Source organism: Scophthalmus maximus, chromosome 9 (assembly GCF_022379125.1).
Source record: "Scophthalmus maximus strain ysfricsl-2021 chromosome 9, ASM2237912v1, whole genome shotgun sequence".
In the NCBI taxonomy this organism is placed as follows: Eukaryota; Metazoa; Chordata; class Actinopteri; order Pleuronectiformes; family Scophthalmidae; genus Scophthalmus; species Scophthalmus maximus.
This window is the reverse complement of record NC_061523.1, coordinates 11,216,439-11,236,246: the sequence shown is the minus strand read 5'-3', so window position 1 is coordinate 11,236,246 and position 19,808 is coordinate 11,216,439. Positions and strand designations below refer to the sequence as shown.

General features: G+C 41.6%; 2 protein-coding genes and 1 long non-coding RNA gene across 4 annotated transcripts; 1 reads left to right on the top strand and 2 right to left on the bottom strand.

The window, feature by feature from the left end:
* Positions 1-1,622: 1,622 nt before the first annotated feature.
* LOC118319105 lies at positions 1,623-4,114 on the bottom strand. The gene is made up of 3 exons (XR_004795902.2): positions 2,435-4,114; positions 2,168-2,310; positions 1,623-1,960 (listed from the first exon to the last, which is right to left on the bottom strand). It is a non-coding gene; the product is annotated as an uncharacterized LOC118319105 (long non-coding RNA).
* Positions 4,115-8,501: 4,387 nt separating this feature from the next.
* zdhhc15b (zinc finger DHHC-type palmitoyltransferase 15b) lies at positions 8,502-15,040 on the top strand. 2 transcript variants are annotated; one of them, XM_035649205.2, is made up of 11 exons: positions 8,502-8,711; positions 9,101-9,127; positions 9,228-9,322; positions 9,427-9,547; positions 9,888-9,957; positions 10,265-10,297; positions 10,384-10,504; positions 10,674-10,806; positions 11,005-11,131; positions 11,332-11,450; positions 12,959-15,040. In XM_035649205.2, exons 1-11 carry the CDS (start codon positions 8,594-8,596, stop codon positions 13,000-13,002), a joined length of 1,008 nt encoding a protein of 335 aa, XP_035505098.2. In that variant the 5' UTR covers positions 8,502-8,593; the 3' UTR covers positions 13,003-15,040. The 2 variants fall into 2 exon arrangements, with proteins under 2 accessions (XP_035505098.2, XP_035505099.2); XM_035649206.2 differs by lacking the exon at positions 8,502-8,711 and adding an exon at positions 8,722-8,989.
* uprt (uracil phosphoribosyltransferase (FUR1) homolog (S. cerevisiae)) lies at positions 14,961-19,727 on the bottom strand. Its single transcript, XM_035649207.2, has 7 exons — positions 19,504-19,727; positions 18,701-18,743; positions 18,498-18,567; positions 18,294-18,356; positions 17,277-17,438; positions 16,426-16,524; positions 14,961-15,354 (listed from the first exon to the last, which is right to left on the bottom strand). Exons 1-7 carry the CDS (start codon positions 19,725-19,727, stop codon positions 15,248-15,250), a joined length of 768 nt encoding a protein of 255 aa, XP_035505100.1. The 3' UTR covers positions 14,961-15,247.
* Positions 19,728-19,808: the final 81 nt, after the last annotated feature.

Below are 19,808 nucleotides of genomic sequence, written 5' to 3'. Positions count from 1 at the left end.
TTTCCCCTGCTGATAAAAGAAGCTGTTGACAAAAAAATCTCTTTGCACTTAGTGAAATAAAATGGGATTAACTGACTTAATCATTAATTTATAGCGCTCCTGAGCCAATGTAAGTCAATCACTTATTAAATTCAATCTAACAATAGTAATCTTTCATGCTCTGATACATGCTTTAATCACAACAACTATTGGATAGATTGTCATGCAATTCATGGTGCCCAGAGGATGAATCTTATTGATTTTCGTGATTCCTTGACTTTTCATCAAGCACCACCAGCACGTCCACATTTTCCCTCATCAAGTAAATATCTCAACATCCACCAAATCACATCGCCCTGGTGGTCCAACCTGACATTTCCTCAAACACCACCATTACGATGACACCTATAAAGTGGATTGCCGTGAAATGCATTCCCATTGGGATTAACTGAAATAACTTTATATTATATTTGTCAAATACTCCCATATTGAACTCCAAAATGATAATACCAAATTCTGTCCTTGCAAAAGTAACTCATCAGGAGCATGCTAAAACAACTAGCTTAAGTATGCATGGTAATGCTTATCATCATGAACATGGTAAATACCAGCTGAACATCACCATGTAAGAATTGTCATTTTGAGCATGTTGATGTTAGCATTTAGCTCAAACTGCCAGTGTGCAGCCTCACACTGCTGCCAGCATGACTCTAAGATTTGTTATATTTCTCACCCTACTTCTTATTCTGACAAAACCATACCTGGAATTCATAAATTGCATCAAGTGAAACCATGGTTGCTGTTAAAACTGGCAACAGGCACGTTTTTGTTAGTATTAATTTATATGATCGCAGCCAATTACACAATGTCAAGCCTCAGGCGTGAGGCATGGTTTATCTATTATTTTCTATTTTCATAAGCAATGTCAACTAATGAAGTGCTTCTGCTGGCACAGGCAGTGATTTGAAATGGCACGTGTGCCCTGTTTCTATGGTGTCTGTCTGTCTGTCTGCACTTCAAAGCGTGTATGTATCAGCCACAGCGACCGGTCCAGGTTTCTTGGGGGTGCAGACGAGGTCAACAACATGTGCTATGACTACCAACCAGCCCCCTGCGGCTCCAGACTGCATCTGTTACATTCCTCGCAAAACAGAACAAAACCTGGTCACCCCATTTGTTTTGGTAACCCGGAGCATGAAAACACATTAGTGTCTACATCAGGGGCCTTTAAATGCAAAGGTTGGGATTGTTTAATGTGGTTTACAACCAAGTGACTGCATGTGCCACATTTGGCTACCTCTGGCTGCATTACTAACTCTGTAAGCTCCTCTCCAGCACTTTACCTATGCTTCGTTTACCCTCTCATTACTCCTCAGCCTTCTCGGCCTTTTCTCCATCTCTTTCCCTCCCACATTTCATCTCTCCCTCTTCTATTTATTCCACTCTCGCAGTTTGCCTCTCTAACTCTCTGCCCCTGTGTGTTAAACTGGAGCATGGAAACAGATTCCCTTAAGTACCTGCTCAGGAATCTCCTGCACGATGATAACTCCAGACCCTTTCCATGCAGAACTGGGAAAACAGTCAACCCAAACTCAAATTTTCAGAGGGAAAGAAAAGAAAAAACAAGCCATTAAAGTGTTTTTGCAACCTTTTGAAATGTAAATTACTGTCATTGATGGGGTCACCTCTTCACTCAGGGCATTCGTCAGAATATTTATGAGCATGTAATCTTGGAAAGCATTCATTTGTGTATGGTTCAAATGGGGTGCTCATAAATTACTGTAAGCTGCCGTAGCCGCAGACAGATGAGCTGTTGTCACCCAGATTTGCTTTATGCCACATTACTGCTCGGTCAGAGCTCAGTTCTTTGCGTGATCTGGCTTTGATAGAGTTGCACACATCTGGTCACAGAGTTTCTGGTGCTGCAGCTTGAGTTAACCTTTTTTCCTCTCACCAACCAGGGCCATGTCCTTAGGTGAATCTGGGCAAATTAAAGAACAGGTAGGAGATCAAAATAAGTGCCACCTGGATTTTCTATTATTGCGTTTCAAACAGTAAGCAATAAGTCTTTAAAGTTCATTTATACTTAAATAGCTCCAAGTCGTTAATCCTGAGCGTTTGACTGATATATAGAGGTCATTTTGTGTTTGTGTGTGTGTGTGTGTGTGTGTCAATGAGTGACAGACACCCAAGGCAGGAAGAAGACTGATTTTGTCCCATGTGAAGCTGACGTGGTTGCATCTGTAGGACTGGATCATCAGAACCCAATGAGGCCTTCCACTGTCTACCTCGGTCCGTTCCCTGCTGCGCCATCGTTGAGTAATCTGTTTTCTGAGGCAGTATGGGAAAAAGGAATGTTCACATATTTGAGCCCTGGTTATTGCTGTTATGTGTTTCGGTGCTCACTCTATCCAGACAGTTTGATAAAAGAAGGAAAAAATCTTAAATTCATAACCTTTAATCCTAAAGGGGAGGGCGTCATTCATTGCCCTGATTTCCTTGTGTGTGTGTTGTTGTATGTATGTTGTGACTGCGTCTGCGTTGCATGGAAAGAGTGCGCAGATAAGCGTCCTTCGGGGACACTGGAGGCTGGAGCACAATACAAGGCAAACAGCATCTAATCCTGTGAAATGATAGACTTTCCAGCTGCCATCTGTGTCCAGTGCTGCACTCTCTTCTCCCCAGTCTGTTTGTATCACTTAACAACCACTACCTTTTCACTCAGTCGGATAACACGTATTGATACGTTGGGTGATGAAAATGAGTTTAAGAGAGAGGACCGCTTTTCTTCTCGCTCTCTCTGATTAGAGGAGGGTAAACTCCAGATTAAATTTTCCATAAGGTATTTTTCAGGTGGTTTAGTTTAGACAGAGCGCCGTGTTTTCGGCTTTCAAAGGGGCTCTTGAAAGCAACAAAGCTGCTACAATTGCCCTTTGATGTTCTGCGTCAAATATTATCATGTGGTTAGACACAATGTAGTACTTTATCACTTAGCAAAATGCAATTAGTCTGTTTGATGACAAGCACGGAGATCGGAAACAAGGACACCGATGAAACACATTTTCAGTTTTGATCCTGTTGGAATCAAGGCAATGAAAAGAGCTCCCCGCAGGTTCTCATTGTGATACAGAAATCGCCCATGAGTGCATGACTCGCACACGGCGTAATGAAATGCCTTTATTAAAAGGCCAAGTAAAAAAAAAAGGCCGCCTTCGTGGCGTGGCCATTGAAATTTCCATGATTGTTGAAGACACACAGGTCTCCGCCCTTGAGCAGATTTATTTTCACACATGCTGGGTGAGGTGTCTGCAATTCCTCCCCGCCCTGTCATTGTTTGTTCTGCTGTTCAATGTGAATATGAGCAGAAGCCAGCCAGAAATATAATGCCTTGTTTAAGGGCTTCTCCTGCTCCGCTGAGTGCCGTGTGCTGATGTCACACTGGCCAACAGCCTTCCAGACGTCTGTAGCGTCCATCAGTGGAGTGAGAACCAGACCTTCAGGCTCTGTAGTCATCCTCACACTCTCACCATTTGGCTGTATGGTGTGAAAATGAAGAAATGACATGCATTATTACCCCTGGTTCCAACATTACTTATTCATACATGCAAAATGCACTACAAAAAGTTTCTAGACATTTCTCAGTGCAATTCATTGGTGTTAATATGTTAATGGTAGAATACATTAAGTCTTTTTCTGGGTCATGTTAAGCAAAATTGCAGATGACGTGTGTGACTATGTTCTGTTCAGTCCGAGCTGTGTTTTCTTGCACTGGTCTGTCGCTCTAATTACTCCTGTGCTTGTGTCTGGTTTTTTTGCGCACATACCTTTTGTATAAATGTGGGCAGCTCAGTGCAGCGACTCTTTGATCACTTGGACACACACCAATGACAATATGTTAAGTTGAACGCAGACTTTCCAATATGTGCTCCATATTGACTTCAATCGGATATGCACACAATGAATTCCCTGTCCAGACACTGAAGCATGCAGGGAATGAAAATTGAAATCCTAACAAACTCAACACTGCATCATCTTGCTGGGTTGCAAGAAGTTGAGACACACGTACAGTCTGCAAACACACAAAACAATATATCCACTCCCTTTCCTCACACACACACGCGCACACACACACACACACACACACAGCTACCAAATGAATCACCCTCCCAAGTGTTTAGCATCATCAGCATTCCCTGAATCAACCGTGACTGCAGAGCACAACTGCATGACATGAGAGTCTCAGGGGTCAAATGAAATGCACACTCAAAGTGCCACTTCATCTTCAAGGCATAACAGTGAGCTGCAGCCAAAGTGCAAACTCAAATAACACTGGGCTTTATTGGCCATTGTGCTCCTCTCGCCGGTGAAGAAGCCTGCATGGTGATGCATTGTCAACCCGGGGTCCTTTTGCACTTTCCTGCAGCCACGCATGACTTCTCCCCAAACGGGCTCTCCTCCAGCCCCTCTTGTCTGTTTGCAGACTACCACCAGGGCGGCATAGAATTCCTCCAACACGCTCCACTCACACACACTCATCTCCGAGATGGGGAGTCTGCCTCAACCTGCTGATATGAGCTGTTTGTGTTTTATTTTTACACGGGGGTAAATGTTTTGATTAAAAGGCCGTTACTATTTTGCTAGTCACAATGGCTTTGTAGTGGAGGGGTTTGCTGCCGTGCTGATGGATGGACGGCCGCTCCCTGCCTACAGTGAGCGGCTGAATGAGAGAGGAGCTGTCATCACCCGGCTGCCGACACTGTTGCCTGAAGAGAAAGGAAGGAAGAGGGATGGGGGGTGGTGGGGGCAAAGAGAGCAGGAGCTGGATGGAGAGCCAGCAGCTGATGATGTGTAGTGGGAGAATATGTCAGGGAAGAGTAGGCCCAAAGACAGAGGGGAAAGAACATGTATGATGGAAGCGAGGAGGTCAGTGTTTGGTGCTGCTCACCTCACACCCCAATCCCAGTAGAGCAGCCATTACGTAAAAGGAGGAGGGGGCTGTACTCTAAAGCACACAAAACCGACGCACACATAACTCGACGCAGCCTATGAGCACAGTCCTGCTGGGCTGTTCGAGTCCACGGCTAAATGCTCAGTGACTCTCGGGTCCCATGACATGGGGAAAGGTTTCCCGGCTTTCAGTAATGGGGAGACTGTTGCGCTAGTTTCTACGCAATGTGTTGGATGGCCATGTCAGAGGATGACGCAAAGCCATAAATCTGCAGGACAAATTGGAGTAAACTTGCGAAAAAACATCTCTCTGAAGGGTTGGGGGAGAAATTGATGCGTTGTATTAAAAATGAGGGTTGCACAATCACAGATAACAGTGCTGAGAGTGACATCAGCTGTGTCAGTAACTCAAAACTGAGTTATGTTTAAAAAAAAAAAAAATCTAACTGGAAACCTTGATGTTCACACAAACTGCCATTTTGCCTCAGTCTACTTTGATGCAGATATCAAAACTTACATACTGGGATGAGCACTGATAATTTGTTCCTTTAATCATATTATGCCCATCCGAGATTCAATCAGTAAAAGGTGTGTTTGAGGCACAGTCTCACACTGCCTCCCATTGGTGGGTTCTACATAGTGCAGTGTTGATTTCTTCCCTCCCCCCAAATGTCTTTAAGTTCATTTTAAGTGGACACAGAAACAAACTAAAGTAGGTTCATGTCCTCTGCATGAGAATTGAATGTTGAAAAAAACTGATTTATATGACCCTAACAAAATAAGGAGTGAATAATGGAGTGAGATGACGGTCTAAAGACCACAAGCCAGCTTCTCATACTATTGAAAAGGCTGGCTGTCACAGGTTCTGAACCCGACACCCTGGAGACAGAAACACACAATCCCTTTTACCTCCCCTGCGGTGAGCTGATGCATGAAGCACCTACAGGTTCCACCTCATACCTTGAAGGTGTGACATAAGTCCATTGTGCAAATATCAATCACAGCTTCGGTACTGTACTCTCTGACCAAATGGCCTCACACTGAGGCAGCCGGGCACAGGGAGCCACTGATACAAACCCAGCTTTGCTTTGGATTATACTGGAGGATATGACACTGCTTGCACCGTTACAGTATACTTGTAGACTACTCCACCTTTTTTTCCAATAAATTGATGTTACACATTTCTTTTTTTTTAATTATGAACAAATTACAATGTCGATGCCGGTGATACTATTAATGTCGTTCTTCACATCTTTACTGGAATATAGATTACTCACATAATGTAATGTACAGCACATGTGCGAGAACTGGATTAGTCACTTGTATCGCAATTTTTTTCTCTTTTCTAATTTTAATTCTATTTTCCAATCATGTTTGTTACGACAATGCATACAGTCTAATGACCCCATATTATGATTCAAGTTTAATCCACTCAAATCTAATAGCTATCTAATGTCTTCTATCTGTGGAAGGGGGAGATGTAAGTCTGTGCCAAATCATCACATTAAACCCAAATGCAAAACAACTCCAGATGATGTAATTGAGAGGCTGACCATTATTCTTTACGTTAAAAAGCTAATTAAGTGCAGCACAATTCAAGGTTCACTTTTAAAGATTTCTAATCCCATTTAGCTCTTGGGAGGTCAAAATGATTATGTGATTTCTTGTTCTTGTGTGTGGCCTGCAGAGACTTTGCAGAGAGGAATCCAGCCGGTCGTGTAACCTACACACTAAGCGCACAAGTAAACAAAAGGCCTTAATTGAATAATGTCTCTGCTGAAATTAAATCAATCCGGTCCAGTTGGTGACCAATGCTGCTTGTCATCTCTCATTCACGTTGAAACTGTTGAAATATTGTCGTCTGACTGTCACATTTCAGTATTAGCCTCTGAACATCAGTGTCGGTTGGGCTATGGAACCAGAATAAACCCGTGTGAGGTGATTGCGTGAGACCTTTAAATATAATCTTCATGTGACTCTTAGTTGTTGATGACCTTCATTTTGAAATCACTTGTGTTCATGTCTGTTTTTCTTTCTTTTATTGCCTTTTGTATTTTTCCCCACCAACTTTTAGTGTCACCTGTGTCTCATCAGCGAATAAGTCTTCTGTGTACTTATTGCCTCGTTTTGCATCAGTTTTTTTTTCCCCCCTTTCAGTTGCCAGATTGTCTTCAAACCATAGTCAAGCTTTCCATCTGTTCCTGTGTCTTGTTGAGATGTTTGTTTGTTGAGTTTGTACATGGTCATGCTCCCATGGGATGGACCATGTAGTACTCATGTGACTAGCCTCAATTGCGAGGCTGGAACTTTGGCTGCTACTTGTTGGGTGTGCTTGTGTTTCAGTCTCCAGCTCTTTTTTGACAAACATGGAAAGGTCAGTTTTGAAAATTTTGTCCATTTAAATCTAATTTGCCCCCAAGTCAAGTTATTTTAAGTTAAGTATGTATGCATGTATGGTAATAAAATTCAAGACGTTTAGGAAAGAAACCGGTCAGACAAATTAGTTGAATCTGAAATACCTCTGTACTTAAACCTCAAGTGGTAGAAGTGACACATTTTAAAAAGTAATAGGATTTCAAATGGAGGACCACCCAACAATTATATATCCAATGAAGGCCAAATCATTGATCACACTAACCTCTCTGATGCGATGGCTGTAACTGCCTCTCTTTGGAGAGCCGCCTGATGTCAGATGGTAGTGATGCCTCAGGAAGCTGTTTTTCCAGGTTGTATTTACGTCAGCCTTGAGCAGAACTGAGTATTTGCTTGAGTCAGTTTTGAAAAGATCTGCTCACGGCAGCAGGTTTTCCCAAACAGAGACTCACACTTCAGTGACGTCTCCTCGGGATGGTTTACAGAGCTAAAGCAGAGGGAGGTTGTTGCAGCTTTGAGCTCAGCTATTTTACAGCTGAATGATTTTTATGTTGTAGTGACATTGATGTAGTCACATTGAACAATTTAACATATGTCAAGTTCCTTTTAGTTTACTTTCCATGTCCTAAAATCTCTTGCTAATGGCTTGAAGGAGTTTTGTAAATTTACCAGCATATGCAGACGTCATATCGGGCTTCTTGCAGAGTAAGTAAATCCAGTGTTGCTACTATTCCAGTAAAGACAGTATTGATTCCCCTCACCTAACCTGTCTCCACCGCCACACAGACTATGATAATTTAGTGCGTTTCACTTGAGGCATTTTCCTTCGCTTGCTCCTTGAAAAATAGGTCCAGACAGGTTGAGCTATCATGCACTGCAGGAAAAGCAGGAAATGCACCGGTGTAACAAATAACACTAAAGATGGCTCTTATCTATTTAAGTGCCAGGAAATCAAATTCAACCATTAATCATTTGATGATTTACTCTTTTTCTTCTGTGACTGACAAAAATGTATGTGTCCGGTTTTCTTTTAAAACATATCTTTGTGGCTGATTTAATTTTTCAGATCAAAAATGCCAATAGATCAAACCACATTTAGGTGGTTGATAAGTTAGGTGGATCCATTACTTTTATATTGTAATTGACACAAATCCTGACTTCAGCCGACTTCCGACCAACCGCCGGGACGCAGGTCTGTATTGCGGCAGTGCGGCGAATCGCTCCCCGAGGCCACGGATGGTTTCATCCCAGGATCGTCAGTCGATCGCAGATCGGGACAGCGGGCGGATGCATCATGGCTCTCTCCAGAGGTCTGAGGTGCTGCCAGAGGGTCTTCTCCTGGATACCCGTGCTCATCATCGCCTCCGTGGTGTTGTGGTCCTACTACGCCTACGTCTTCGAGCTGTGTCTGTGTGAGTATGAGGCGCCGCGGCCGCTGACGGTGTGGACGCGGCGCAGCGCCGCGCAGCGCCGCGGTGTTGACACAAACACGAACCACCTCGTTGTAGACGCGCAGCTAGCAAGCGAGCCGGAAGTGGTGCAGTGCGCGCGGGTCCCTCCGGTGACTGTCAGGCTTTTGAAAAGGGCACTCGTGATTGAATGGTCCCATTACCGCGGAGGGGGGTGTTCGTAGACGGACTGCCTGTGCCCCTGAGCGCCCACCCGTCGACCTGGCTCGGCGCGTTAGCATGTGAACGTCGTTCCTCTTTTCAGAGAATCGGACACGTCGCTACACTGTTTCCGGTCCTTTTCCAGAGTTTTTCATGCTGCTGAATTCATGTGTGTGTGTTTTGTTTTACAGTCACGCTGACCAACACATTTGAAAAAGGTGAGTAACGCACTATTCATTTACCTGCTTCGCGACAAACACACCTTTTACGCCACGGTAACGCTTGTGTCGTGTCGTGATCGGTGTTCTGTGCTTTCAGGGGTCTATCTCCTGGTGTTCCATGTTTGCTTTGCGATGTTCTCCTGGACCTACTGGAAGTCCATCTTCACCCCTGCTGCTTCACCCTGCAAGAAGGTATTCTTCAACATGAAGTGATTTACCTGTGGCACTGTGCGAGTCAAGTCCATATGACATAAAGCAAAGGTGGCGTTTATCACGGTCCACGTGTGTTGCTCTAGTTTCAGCTGTCATACTCCGACAAGCAAAGGTACGAGATGGAGGAGAGGCCCGACGCTCAGAAACAAGTCCTGGTTGAAATCGCAAAGAGACTGCCCATCTTCACTCGAGCCCAGTCCGGAGGTAGACTGTGTTGTCAAGTAATCCATATCTTCCTCCTGCAAGATTTCATATTGTGTTATTCACTCTTTGGCCATTTCTCCACACCACTGGGGAAATGAGGCAGGTACATTAGCAACAGTCCGTCATCTAAGTTGCACATAATCCGTGTTCATTGAAAACAAGTGGGTAGTTGCAATAAGCTTTGTGTTTGCTCCTGCGCCTCCCCATCCAGAGTAATCTGTCAATGTATCTCTTTCATTAGTGCTGATTGCAAAGACTAAGTTTGAGGCTGTGGGGAGTAAGTGAAGGGCAAGCTCAGCTCAAATGTCATTCATTCAACCGGCCGTCCTCTTGTCTCCAGCTATCAGGTTCTGCGACCGCTGCCAGGTGCTGAAGCCTGACCGCTGTCACCACTGCTCGGTCTGTGAAACGTAAGTCGCCCTCACCTCCCCAATCCACTCGCCTCGAGAGGTTACCTGAGGCAAGGAGATGTTTGTTGGCCGGGGACTTTTGTGATAATTAGAAGAAGTTGCTTTGCTGGCACACTCCCTCTGATTGGGAATATCCTCGTGATCAATCAGAACAGGAAATGAATCAGCAGACTCTTTGTCAGCATGAATGTAAAGATGTATTTAAAGCTCAAAGAGTTTTATGAAGTGCAAAATGGTACCAAGGTATAACTGCTTCTCATAGTTGCCGTGTTAAAAAAAAATTAAGTTGATTGTTTTTCTTTTAAAGATGTGTCTTGAAGATGGACCACCACTGTCCCTGGTAAGTCGTGACTTTGCCTGTATTTCTTGGTAGGATCATTTCATGTATTAAATTTGTTCTGATGCTTGAATTTATTTTTGTTTTAGGGTGAATAACTGTGTGGGCTTTTCCAACTACAAGTTTTTCCTGCTTTTCCTCTCCTACGCCATGGTGTACTGTGTATTCATTGCAGCGACAGTCTTTCAGTATTTCCTCAAATTCTGGGTGGTGAGTGTCATTAGTCTCATGCTCAATGTCAGATAAAGTAGTTTTACGAGAAATTGTATTTGTACTTAGTTCGCACTATGGCACTTCCACAAGAAAACTGTCATGACTTATACCTTTTAAAAGCCCATAACTTTCTCATGTCTTTAGTTCTCCTGTTTCTCTCTTCCAGGGAGAATTGCCAAATAGGCCCGCAAAGTTCCATGTCCTCTTCCTCATGTTTGTGGCGCTCATGTTCTTCGTCAGTCTTATGTTCCTTTTCGGCTATCACTGTTGGTTGGTGGCCAAGAACAGATCAACTTTAGGTGAGGGTTTATATATTTTTTTTTTGAAAACTTGGATTGTGCTCATAAAGCAGCTCTCACCCTGCCTAACTGACTGGTTTATTATGTGCTGGAGCTCTATTTTTTGTTCTGTTATGTTTGTCCTTTGTAAAAGTAGATGAGGAGAGTTGAAACATGAAAACATATTGTGACCCACATTTGTTTTTTTTCCATTTCTAGAGGCCTTCTCAGCCCCAGCTTTTGTCACTGGACCAGACAGAAATGGCTTCAATGTCGGCATACGCAAAAACCTGCAGCAGGTATTTGGGGAGGATCGGAGACTGTGGTTTATCCCCGTCTTCACAAGGTGAGCTCAGATGGCCAATAGCTGATTATCCTCCTGCTCATTTCGCATTCTTGAAGACACCGAATATCAATCCTAAACCAGAGGACAAAAGTACCTCAAAATCACAGCAGCATTGGGGCTAATTAACAAAATGTAGAGTAACTTTGTGATCATATCTACCTAACATCCTTCCGTCTTCTTTTGTGCAATGTCCATGTCAGCCAAGGGAACGGCCACTACTTCCCCTTGAAGAATCGAAATTCGGAGTCCCAGAACCCCTTATTAGCTAATGAGGACATGTGGGAGGAGTCAGATGACGGCTCTGAGGAAGGAAGCTTGGGTGAGTCACTTTAAGTTTGCCATATCTAACATGTACTTTTTACTTTTCTTTTGTATGCTTTTTGTAGTTCCTACATATCTTAAAAGATATTATCTTTAACTTTCTGCACTGAGTGAAAATTTTAAATTGAGCAGGTTGTTAGTGTCAACCAGGTCAAGTGCGGCCAGTTAAACTGGAGCAAATTTTGTCAGCTGCAGCAGACTCGTGTCAGCATGTTTAACTTCGGTAAATGTGACAGTTTTGTGTTGCACCAACAGATATAATTCATACAAAATATGGGAGATTGGTGACACAAAAATATCCATCTCAATGTGAGCTGTTTGTCTTGCCTTTAAGCTCGCCATAGACATACAATTTGATGCCAATGCATTTCCTGAGTCAACATTTGTTACCTTGATTTTGATGGACTCCAGAGATGAAACTATTAAACATTTTCATTACAAAATTATATTCAACAATTTAGATAATTTGTTGGCAAAAACACCCAAACAATAGATTTGCTCTCTATCTGTTTTCTATCATTGTACAGTCAATATAGTTGGAGGTTTGAATCTTGGTTGATCAGAAGAAGTAAACTGAAGACATGACTTTGTCTTTTGCAATATTTCGACATCTGTATAGAATAAACACTGAGTCTATCAACACATGGGTAGTAATTGATCATGGATATTATCATTACCTGCCAAGCTAGTTGAATGTGGAGAGTCCTGTATGAAAGTAATCTATAGAGAGAGTACTCTTTACATAAAACTTGGTAGGCATCATTATTATTATCACTGCTAATCTTGCAATAAGTATATTTTTTGCTGTCTAGTCTGATTGACTATCTGCCACATAAAAACACACCAACAAACCTACTGCTTTTGGCCTCACATTAACATTCAGAAGCTGTTGGCACTCATGGTTTTTAATAATCTTAAAAACATCTTGAGATAAGATGAGTGTATATTTCCCAAAGCTCAGCTACGTGGGTTGATTATTGTTTTTCATTTTTGTAATTTTCAACCTCTCTAATTAACCTGCTCTGTTACTGTCAAAACAAATCCAAAGATAGTAAGAGACAACTGCATGCAGGAATAGCTTCACTTCAACTGTCCTCCCAAGCCTGACATACAAGTTTAGCACAAATAAAGGTGTCTGGATTAATTTGTCTTAATGTCTGACATTAAGATTAACACAGATGGTATCAAATGAGTGCGTACATCCTATAAATTGACTGCTTCATTCTAAAAGTTTGATTCCACCAGTTCTAACAACAAATGAATCAATACATGCAATTGATCTGGATCCACCGAAGGGTCCAAACAGAGAGGTCACATCTGAAAATTACAAAAGAAACCAGTGTTTTGTAAAGAAAAGTATATGTTTATACAAAAGTAACAGTTTGCTGTGTTGAGACTCCAATTGTGATATTCTGCTACCACCTGGTGGTTAACTGCTGTGTGAGCTGAATCAGTGACAATGAAATCTTAAAACACATGCTGCAATTTCTTGTTTTTCCATTCCAGTTGACCACCAAGACCTTTCTGTCACGATAGAGATGGAGGAGTAGTGATTTAAGGACAATTCTCACTGATACAGAGCATGTAGGTACACAGTACATTGTCCACACTGCTTACCACATGGCAGATGCATTCCAAATCATGTGGATGTTAAGACACTGAAAAGAAAATCTGAAGGGGGCCAAATGAGTGGATATATGCTTGCATTTGGATTGCCAAAGCCACTTTTAGCCTGGTATTTGACGAAAGGAAGAATAGAGGAACTCCTTGGACTATCAGAGGCTGCATCGTTGCTGCTCTCATGGATGGACACACAACAGTATCAGTTTGATTGGGTAAAAAAACAAAACAACTTGTCAAATATTACCTCACATACAAGAAGGCAACAGGTTGTATTTTTGCCCTTTTGTTTGTTCATCTCAAGGCACCAGTCTCTGTTAACTGGGAAGCTTCTGTCCGGCACTGTGCTACCAACACGCCCCCTTCTGTGTTGGGCCTTTAGATCTTGAGCTGTGCAGTCTGGTGTAATGTGACCTCACACACATAGTGCTCCAGAGAGCTCTTGTTCTGATTCAGTCGTCATACCTCTACCAGTTTGGGTCTTGCAGCATATTAACACTTATTTCCAGTGAACATAAACATATGAGGATACCTGACTTTATCTGCGCCTTATTAATATATTTATACCTGTGTTTTGGGAGTCCTCTTCTCCTGAGAATGTATCCAGCTTCCTGCTTGTGAGTAGGTGAGTGTCATTTTAGGCACATTTACAAAAGACCCTTCCATATGTTTCTTGTCATTAATATTTGAGTTATAATACCATTACTAACGTCTGATCAGACCAGTGACAGTAATTAAAACAAAACTAGCTAATGTTTGTTGCTTTGGTTCGCAGCTACACCTCATTACACTTGATAATTAATCCTGAAATCTCAAGAGTATTATGGCAAACTTAATATAATGTTCATAATTTTTCCGTGGAATTATATCATGAATATACTGTATATCATGACTTCAATGCCGTTGGTTCCAAAAAAACTGTTCACCTTTGCTGTTTAATAATCATACTAATAATACCTGAAGTTTCAATAGCGCTTTTCTAGGCACTCAAACGTTTAAGTCTTGGATGAGCACACAAGACACACCAATAAACTATTTTTAAACAATAATTATCAAAATCTTGTTTTCTAGCATATCAGCCATCCCTGTGTAAGATAACACTAGTGTGGATGTAAAGTGATAAGAAAGTAAAGTGAAAATAACTTTAATCACATGCACATAATCATACAGGAGGCTTTTGGTTCTTCTGTGTTTTATTCCTAATTTTTTGATCTTTTTAAAAATGCAGGCTACTGTACATATATATATATATATGATGACTGACCCTCATCCACTGGTTGGTACCGGTCAGTGATCTTCTGCAATATGCTGTTTTTTTTTCTTCTGTTTATGTATTTAAAAAATTAATACAATTGTAAGAGATTCTCCATATCAGGGCTGTTTGGTTTATGGCATTAGCTTGTGGCTAATTCATTAGTAGTAAAACGTTGGGCCTTTGACACATTCACTTGCTTCATCAGATTTGTTTTGATATTGTGTTGGGTAAGCGATATGAAATGCTTCTCACGTCTGATAAATCTATTGAGTAAAAGTGAACGTCATTTTGTGCATGTGTAATGGATGTGGATGTTGAGTGTTTCATGTCGTCTTGTGTCTATTTATGGTAATAATGTTGTTCTTTCCCCCTTAGTTTACTGATTCATAACTGCTGCAGGCGATGTCTATTTATTTTTGCTTCACTTGGGGACACTTACACTGTTGAAACAATGTGCTTTTTATCTGATAGTATATTTATAAAATGCAAAGATGACTTATTGTACACATTTTACAAACGGGAGGTCCGTATTGCTAAAGCACACATGGTCCCTTTTGAATTGTATTTGGAGTATGTGGTGCTTCCCTTTTTTTAACACCTGTGAATCACCAAAAGAATCTGACACTGCTTCAGTTTCTGTTCTGTCTGTTAACAAATATAAATTCTTTATTGATCCACTACATGCAAAATTAAATGCTCCAAGTTGAACTCTGCATATGCTTTTGTGTACATTACTTTCTATAGCATCGGTACACACCACAAAAAACAAACATAATAAATATATTCAGATAATGAATTTTGTATCAATCTGGGAACTTTGGAGATAAGGTTGCAGTATTTGGCACAACAAGGAGAGCACGAGAAACATTTAAATAAATGACAAAATCAAAGCAGATCATGTTCCTCAGTTTGCCCTCAGCTTAGTCGGTGCCAAAGTACCTCTGTCCAAAATGTGTCGGAGCCACGGGATGGACCTCTGTGGTCAAGATGGTGATATCTGGGAACTCCTGGATTATAGATTTGGCTCCTGGAAGAAAAGTAAAGTGTTACATAAGAGGAAGAAATATTCTGATGCATTACTACTGTTAAGAATAAGGAAGTGGTAGTTGAAATAATGCAAAAGGCAACTTAAGAAGCTAATGGTTTTTTTTTTTACAGTCATTTCGTCATGAAATTTGTGCCCAGAGAATTAAATGCTACATTGCATTGCAAAATGTTTTCAACCTGCACCGAATCTCTTGACCTCAAAAACGAACACCCAATTAATCCTTACAACTTACTGTACTTGAGGGGGACAAAGTACAGTGAAAACAGATGAAGGACAGTTGAGCCTGTATGTACTCAACATTTCTGAAATGCTGGAAACATCCAGTCTGCCTATTTTAAGCCTTTCAGCAGATGATTCAAACACGCAGAAAGCCAGAAACATTTTAAAAATAAGTATGTTAACATAATGGAACAAACATTCATATTTAAAGTGTAAATAAAAAATATTCAAAATGGATGCCGTGCCAATTCCTAGTAATGTTCATAACTTTATCCTCTCAGCATGCTAACACTGCAGTGACCACCTTATTTTTTTGGTTGTCTCCAGGAAAGCCAATGGGATTGTTAAAATCAACAGACTTCATCCTCTTAGGAGAACAAAAGGGCTTAGACATTTTCATGGTGAAATGCCCTTCAGATTTCAATATGGTGATTAAGTGGAAACTTTGGCTCAATGATGCAGTACAGGAAAGGTCAAGGGCTTAAAAATTCCTTCTCTGGGAAACCATGAATATCCACATTAAATGTCATGACAATCTGGCCTGTTGACGACTGAGACAACTACCAAAGTCCACACATTACAATATTACATTTAAATCCTAAAAGGAGGATTTGTTTTGATTTATATTTTAAGACAAATTTCAAATATAAAGGGCAAAACAGATGGTCAGCAGTGCCACTGAACAGCATTGTGGTTATATCGTAAGAAGAGGATGATACAACAGAAACAGTAGTGGGGGAGGAAAATGAGGATTACATTAGATGTGAGATCTGTTGGGTGAATAAAAGTAAATTGGTGATGAGCTGCAGTTGCAGTGGTGGTTTACTGTACCATGAGGCGTGGAGAAAAGGCTGAGGAGGATAATATGTCTGGGCTGAACTCCGTGCTCTATCAGCACCTTCACTGCCTCGATCACTGTGTTCCCTGTACCTGAGGGGACACACAAAAATAATTATATATATATATATGAGAGACAGAGAGAGATGTTTGATTTACGTTCCACCTTTTATACAACTACATTTAAAACTGTGGGTTAAAGCAAAATGTCCTGACTCACTTTTACATAAATAAAGTTAATAAATAAAATTATTAAATTAGAAACGTTTCAAATTCAAAATGTGATTGCATCATCATAACTGATGCATTATGTTAGCATCAGAAAAAGGGCACAGCTGTGTGCTGATTGATATGCCCATTAGTCTGGACGCTTGGCAGGCTTTAATTTCTGAGCCAGTTAGTACCCCTCGATGAAACCCATCATTCCATCATTTTGACATAGTAAAACACACCTTCAAGTTACCTGGCTTGGTTGCCATAATATTCTTTCAGAAACTGAGAGCAGAGAAATACTGCTTTTTGACATTGGGAAGCCGGGGCTATTAAGATACTATTTCTGTTGGCTCTCATTATGCCATTCAGCAGCTTGGTGGCTATCTACCAGGCAGTGTATAATTTCCCCCATGAGAGCTATAATTATCAGAACAGTGTGAATGGCCCTCTATGATGTGGAAATGCAGAGCTGGTGTGAAGGTCAACTCAACAGAGATTTTCTCAAAATGAATGAATACATTGAAATGTTTTTAGAAAAATGAACATCTCTTGACATTTACAAGCTACTGAAGGAGGTAAACTGGAGTCGTAAACAGGATAAACTGTGTGCAGTTTGGCCCCCTGTTACTTACTGAGGATGGGATACATGAGCAACACTTTTCTCCTGTACACATCTGGGGGGAACTTGGCGTAGTAGACCTTGGCTTTCTGTGTCTCTTCGTCGCTCTGGATGAGGATCTTGCCGATGCGGATGGAGCGGCAGCAGTCCCGAAGACCCTGCTCCATGGCCTCACCTGTTGGGGGACACCGCACAAAGCTGGGATCAACATGTTGCTAATTTCATCTGAAATAGTCCAAGTCTGAGGCACAGCAATATTTTCCTCTTACGAAAGAGGCCAGCTACTTAGAAAACATTGCCAGTAAGTGTGTATGAAAATGCAATCTTAAAAATGGAAAATCACAATGTAAATAAAGTAAAAAATAAATAAAATTAAAAATTTTCAACTGCAAAGTTGTAGCCCCTCTAATGAGGATGTCCCGTGTCTTCATGTGTTTTGCAGTCTGTTTTTGCTAATATTTTTTAAACACTGAATACAAATCTCAGCTCTCTACTTGATAGGACACAGCCTCTCAGCTGAGCACACACATATTCATATAGAGCAGATGGGGGCGGAACTGATACAGACAGACAACGTTTCTCTATCATCAAGCTGTAAAATATACTCACAAAGCGAATCGCAACTTGTTATTCAATGACCTTGCATTACTGTGATAAAAGGATTTTAAAGGTTTTTGATAGGACTGTGATGACACTCCGATTAAATCTGAAGGAGAAAGAATAATATCCAGAGAGTAATATCCAGAACATGCTCTGCATACAAGTACTGGACTGTCTTAAACCCAATGTAACCTGTTTCTGTTACATTATGATTTCTAATAATCCATCACGTTCACTGAGAGAAAAGAACTGACTGCTGATAAAAAGCCTGTAATTGTCAGCGCACACAATAGCTTGCCCTTGAGGAATAAGTACAGAACGGAACCTGTAGCATGACGGCAGAGTTGGCACAGTATGGAGACATACTTTGTGCCCCTATAGAAGAAAATGCCCTAATGTAAAAGGTGTTCTCCCACAGGTTTTAACTCACCACTCCTCATTATGCTGACTCCACAGTTGCCCCTTTCAAACTTGACACCTTCATACTTGTACCCTGTGGGAAGAAATGAAGTTGGAGCATTGACAAATGTCGCCGTTCGTAAAAAGCCCACACGGTCATATGCTAGGCTAAGTGTGAATCTCATTTAGAATGAGATTTTGGGTCCAACCTTTAAACCGAGAGAGACAGCCTCACCTGTTGGTGTGGTCACAGTGCACTCTGAGTAGGGGAGCTGATTCAAGCCCTCTTCAACTACTAATCTGATCTGTTGTTGGACAAAACAAAAGGATATGCACATTATAAATGTACACACACACACACACACACACACACACACACACACACACACACACACACACACACACACAACACTATGTAGTAATGACGAATGTTCTTACCAGTCGGTCGGCACAAAAGACAAAATCTCCTCTGCTGGTTGTCCTGAAAGTATAAATATTAGCTTGATTAGATCAATGTAGGGTGTCAGCTGACACTTAACCAAAAACAGAGATGTTGTCTAAATAGATAGATGTTTCAATTGCGATTGTGTTGAACTGGCTGGGGTCATCTCTCTACATGTATCGTTGACATGAAAATATCTTGAGAAAAAGTGGACTTGTTCATTCATACACTTACTTTCTTCTGATGCCTGTGCCAAATGTTATCATTCTGATGTTTGTCTCTAGATTTGAGTCTTAACTTTTAACATTCTATGTTTTGTCAAGCACTTTGAAAACACACACACACACACACACACACACACACACACACACACACACACACACACACACACACACACACACACACACACACACACACCGTTCAGATTTAGGGGACAGAAGAGCAACTATTACACAGTATGTTGATAGTTATATGAGGAGTATTTTAGTTATGATATAGCCTGAATGTTGCTTATACATTTAGTTAAATGCTGCCTAAAAAAACAGGAGATCTTTTTGGTATCTTTGGACAGAGTGCAATGAAGAGTTATTCAATCATTCTGCCTGGAAATCACATTCATATCATGTTGATGTGAAGAGATCCATGAAGTCACGGATCAGATTTACTAATCTTGTACCTTGCCTGAGATGGAGGTATTGGTGTACAAGTATTGTAATACTTTAGTGGGCACCACATCCACTAGATCTGCTCCTGTGACTCGTCTAGATCTGTGAGTCAAGGTGGACGAGTGGGGACTCACTTGTCTCTGATTATAGTCTGTAACTCGCGGATCTGGTCGTTCAGAGGAAGCAGTTTGAGCTGAGGTCCCAGGTTCTCCTGGATGTGCAGTGTGGAGGCATCACTGGGTTCAGAGCTCGTCAGCACTGCGGGGACACTGCTGCTGCTGCTGGCGAACCGCACTTGCTTCACTGGGTGATCCTGGCCACTGTTGACACTGTTCATCTGCTGGTTGTGGCACGGCATCCTGAGTGTGAGGTCCAGCGGGGGTTCTCTTACAACTGAGGCTGGACCGAGCGACGTGGTCTGACGGAGACGGGCAGCCAC

Coding starts and splice junctions, on each gene's coding strand:
- zdhhc15b (XM_035649205.2), top strand. CDS start 8,594: ATGGCTCTCTCCAGAGGTCTGAGGTGCTGCCAGAGGGTCTTCTCCTGG. Junction 9,323..9,426: donor CTGCTTCACCCTGCAAGAAG/GTATTCTTCAAC, acceptor GTGTTGCTCTAG/TTTCAGCTGTCATACTCCGA. Junction 10,505..10,673: donor ATTTCCTCAAATTCTGGGTG/GTGAGTGTCATT, acceptor TCTCTCTTCCAG/GGAGAATTGCCAAATAGGCC.
- uprt (XM_035649207.2), bottom strand. CDS start 19,727: ATGCCGTGCCACAACCAGCAGATGAACAGTGTCAACAGTGGCCAGGAT. Junction 18,744..19,503: donor CAGACTATAATCAGAGACAA/GTGAGTCCCCAC, acceptor TTATACTTTCAG/GACAACCAGCAGAGGAGATT. Junction 18,357..18,497: donor CACTGTGACCACACCAACAG/GTGAGGCTGTCT, acceptor TTCTTCCCACAG/GGTACAAGTATGAAGGTGTC.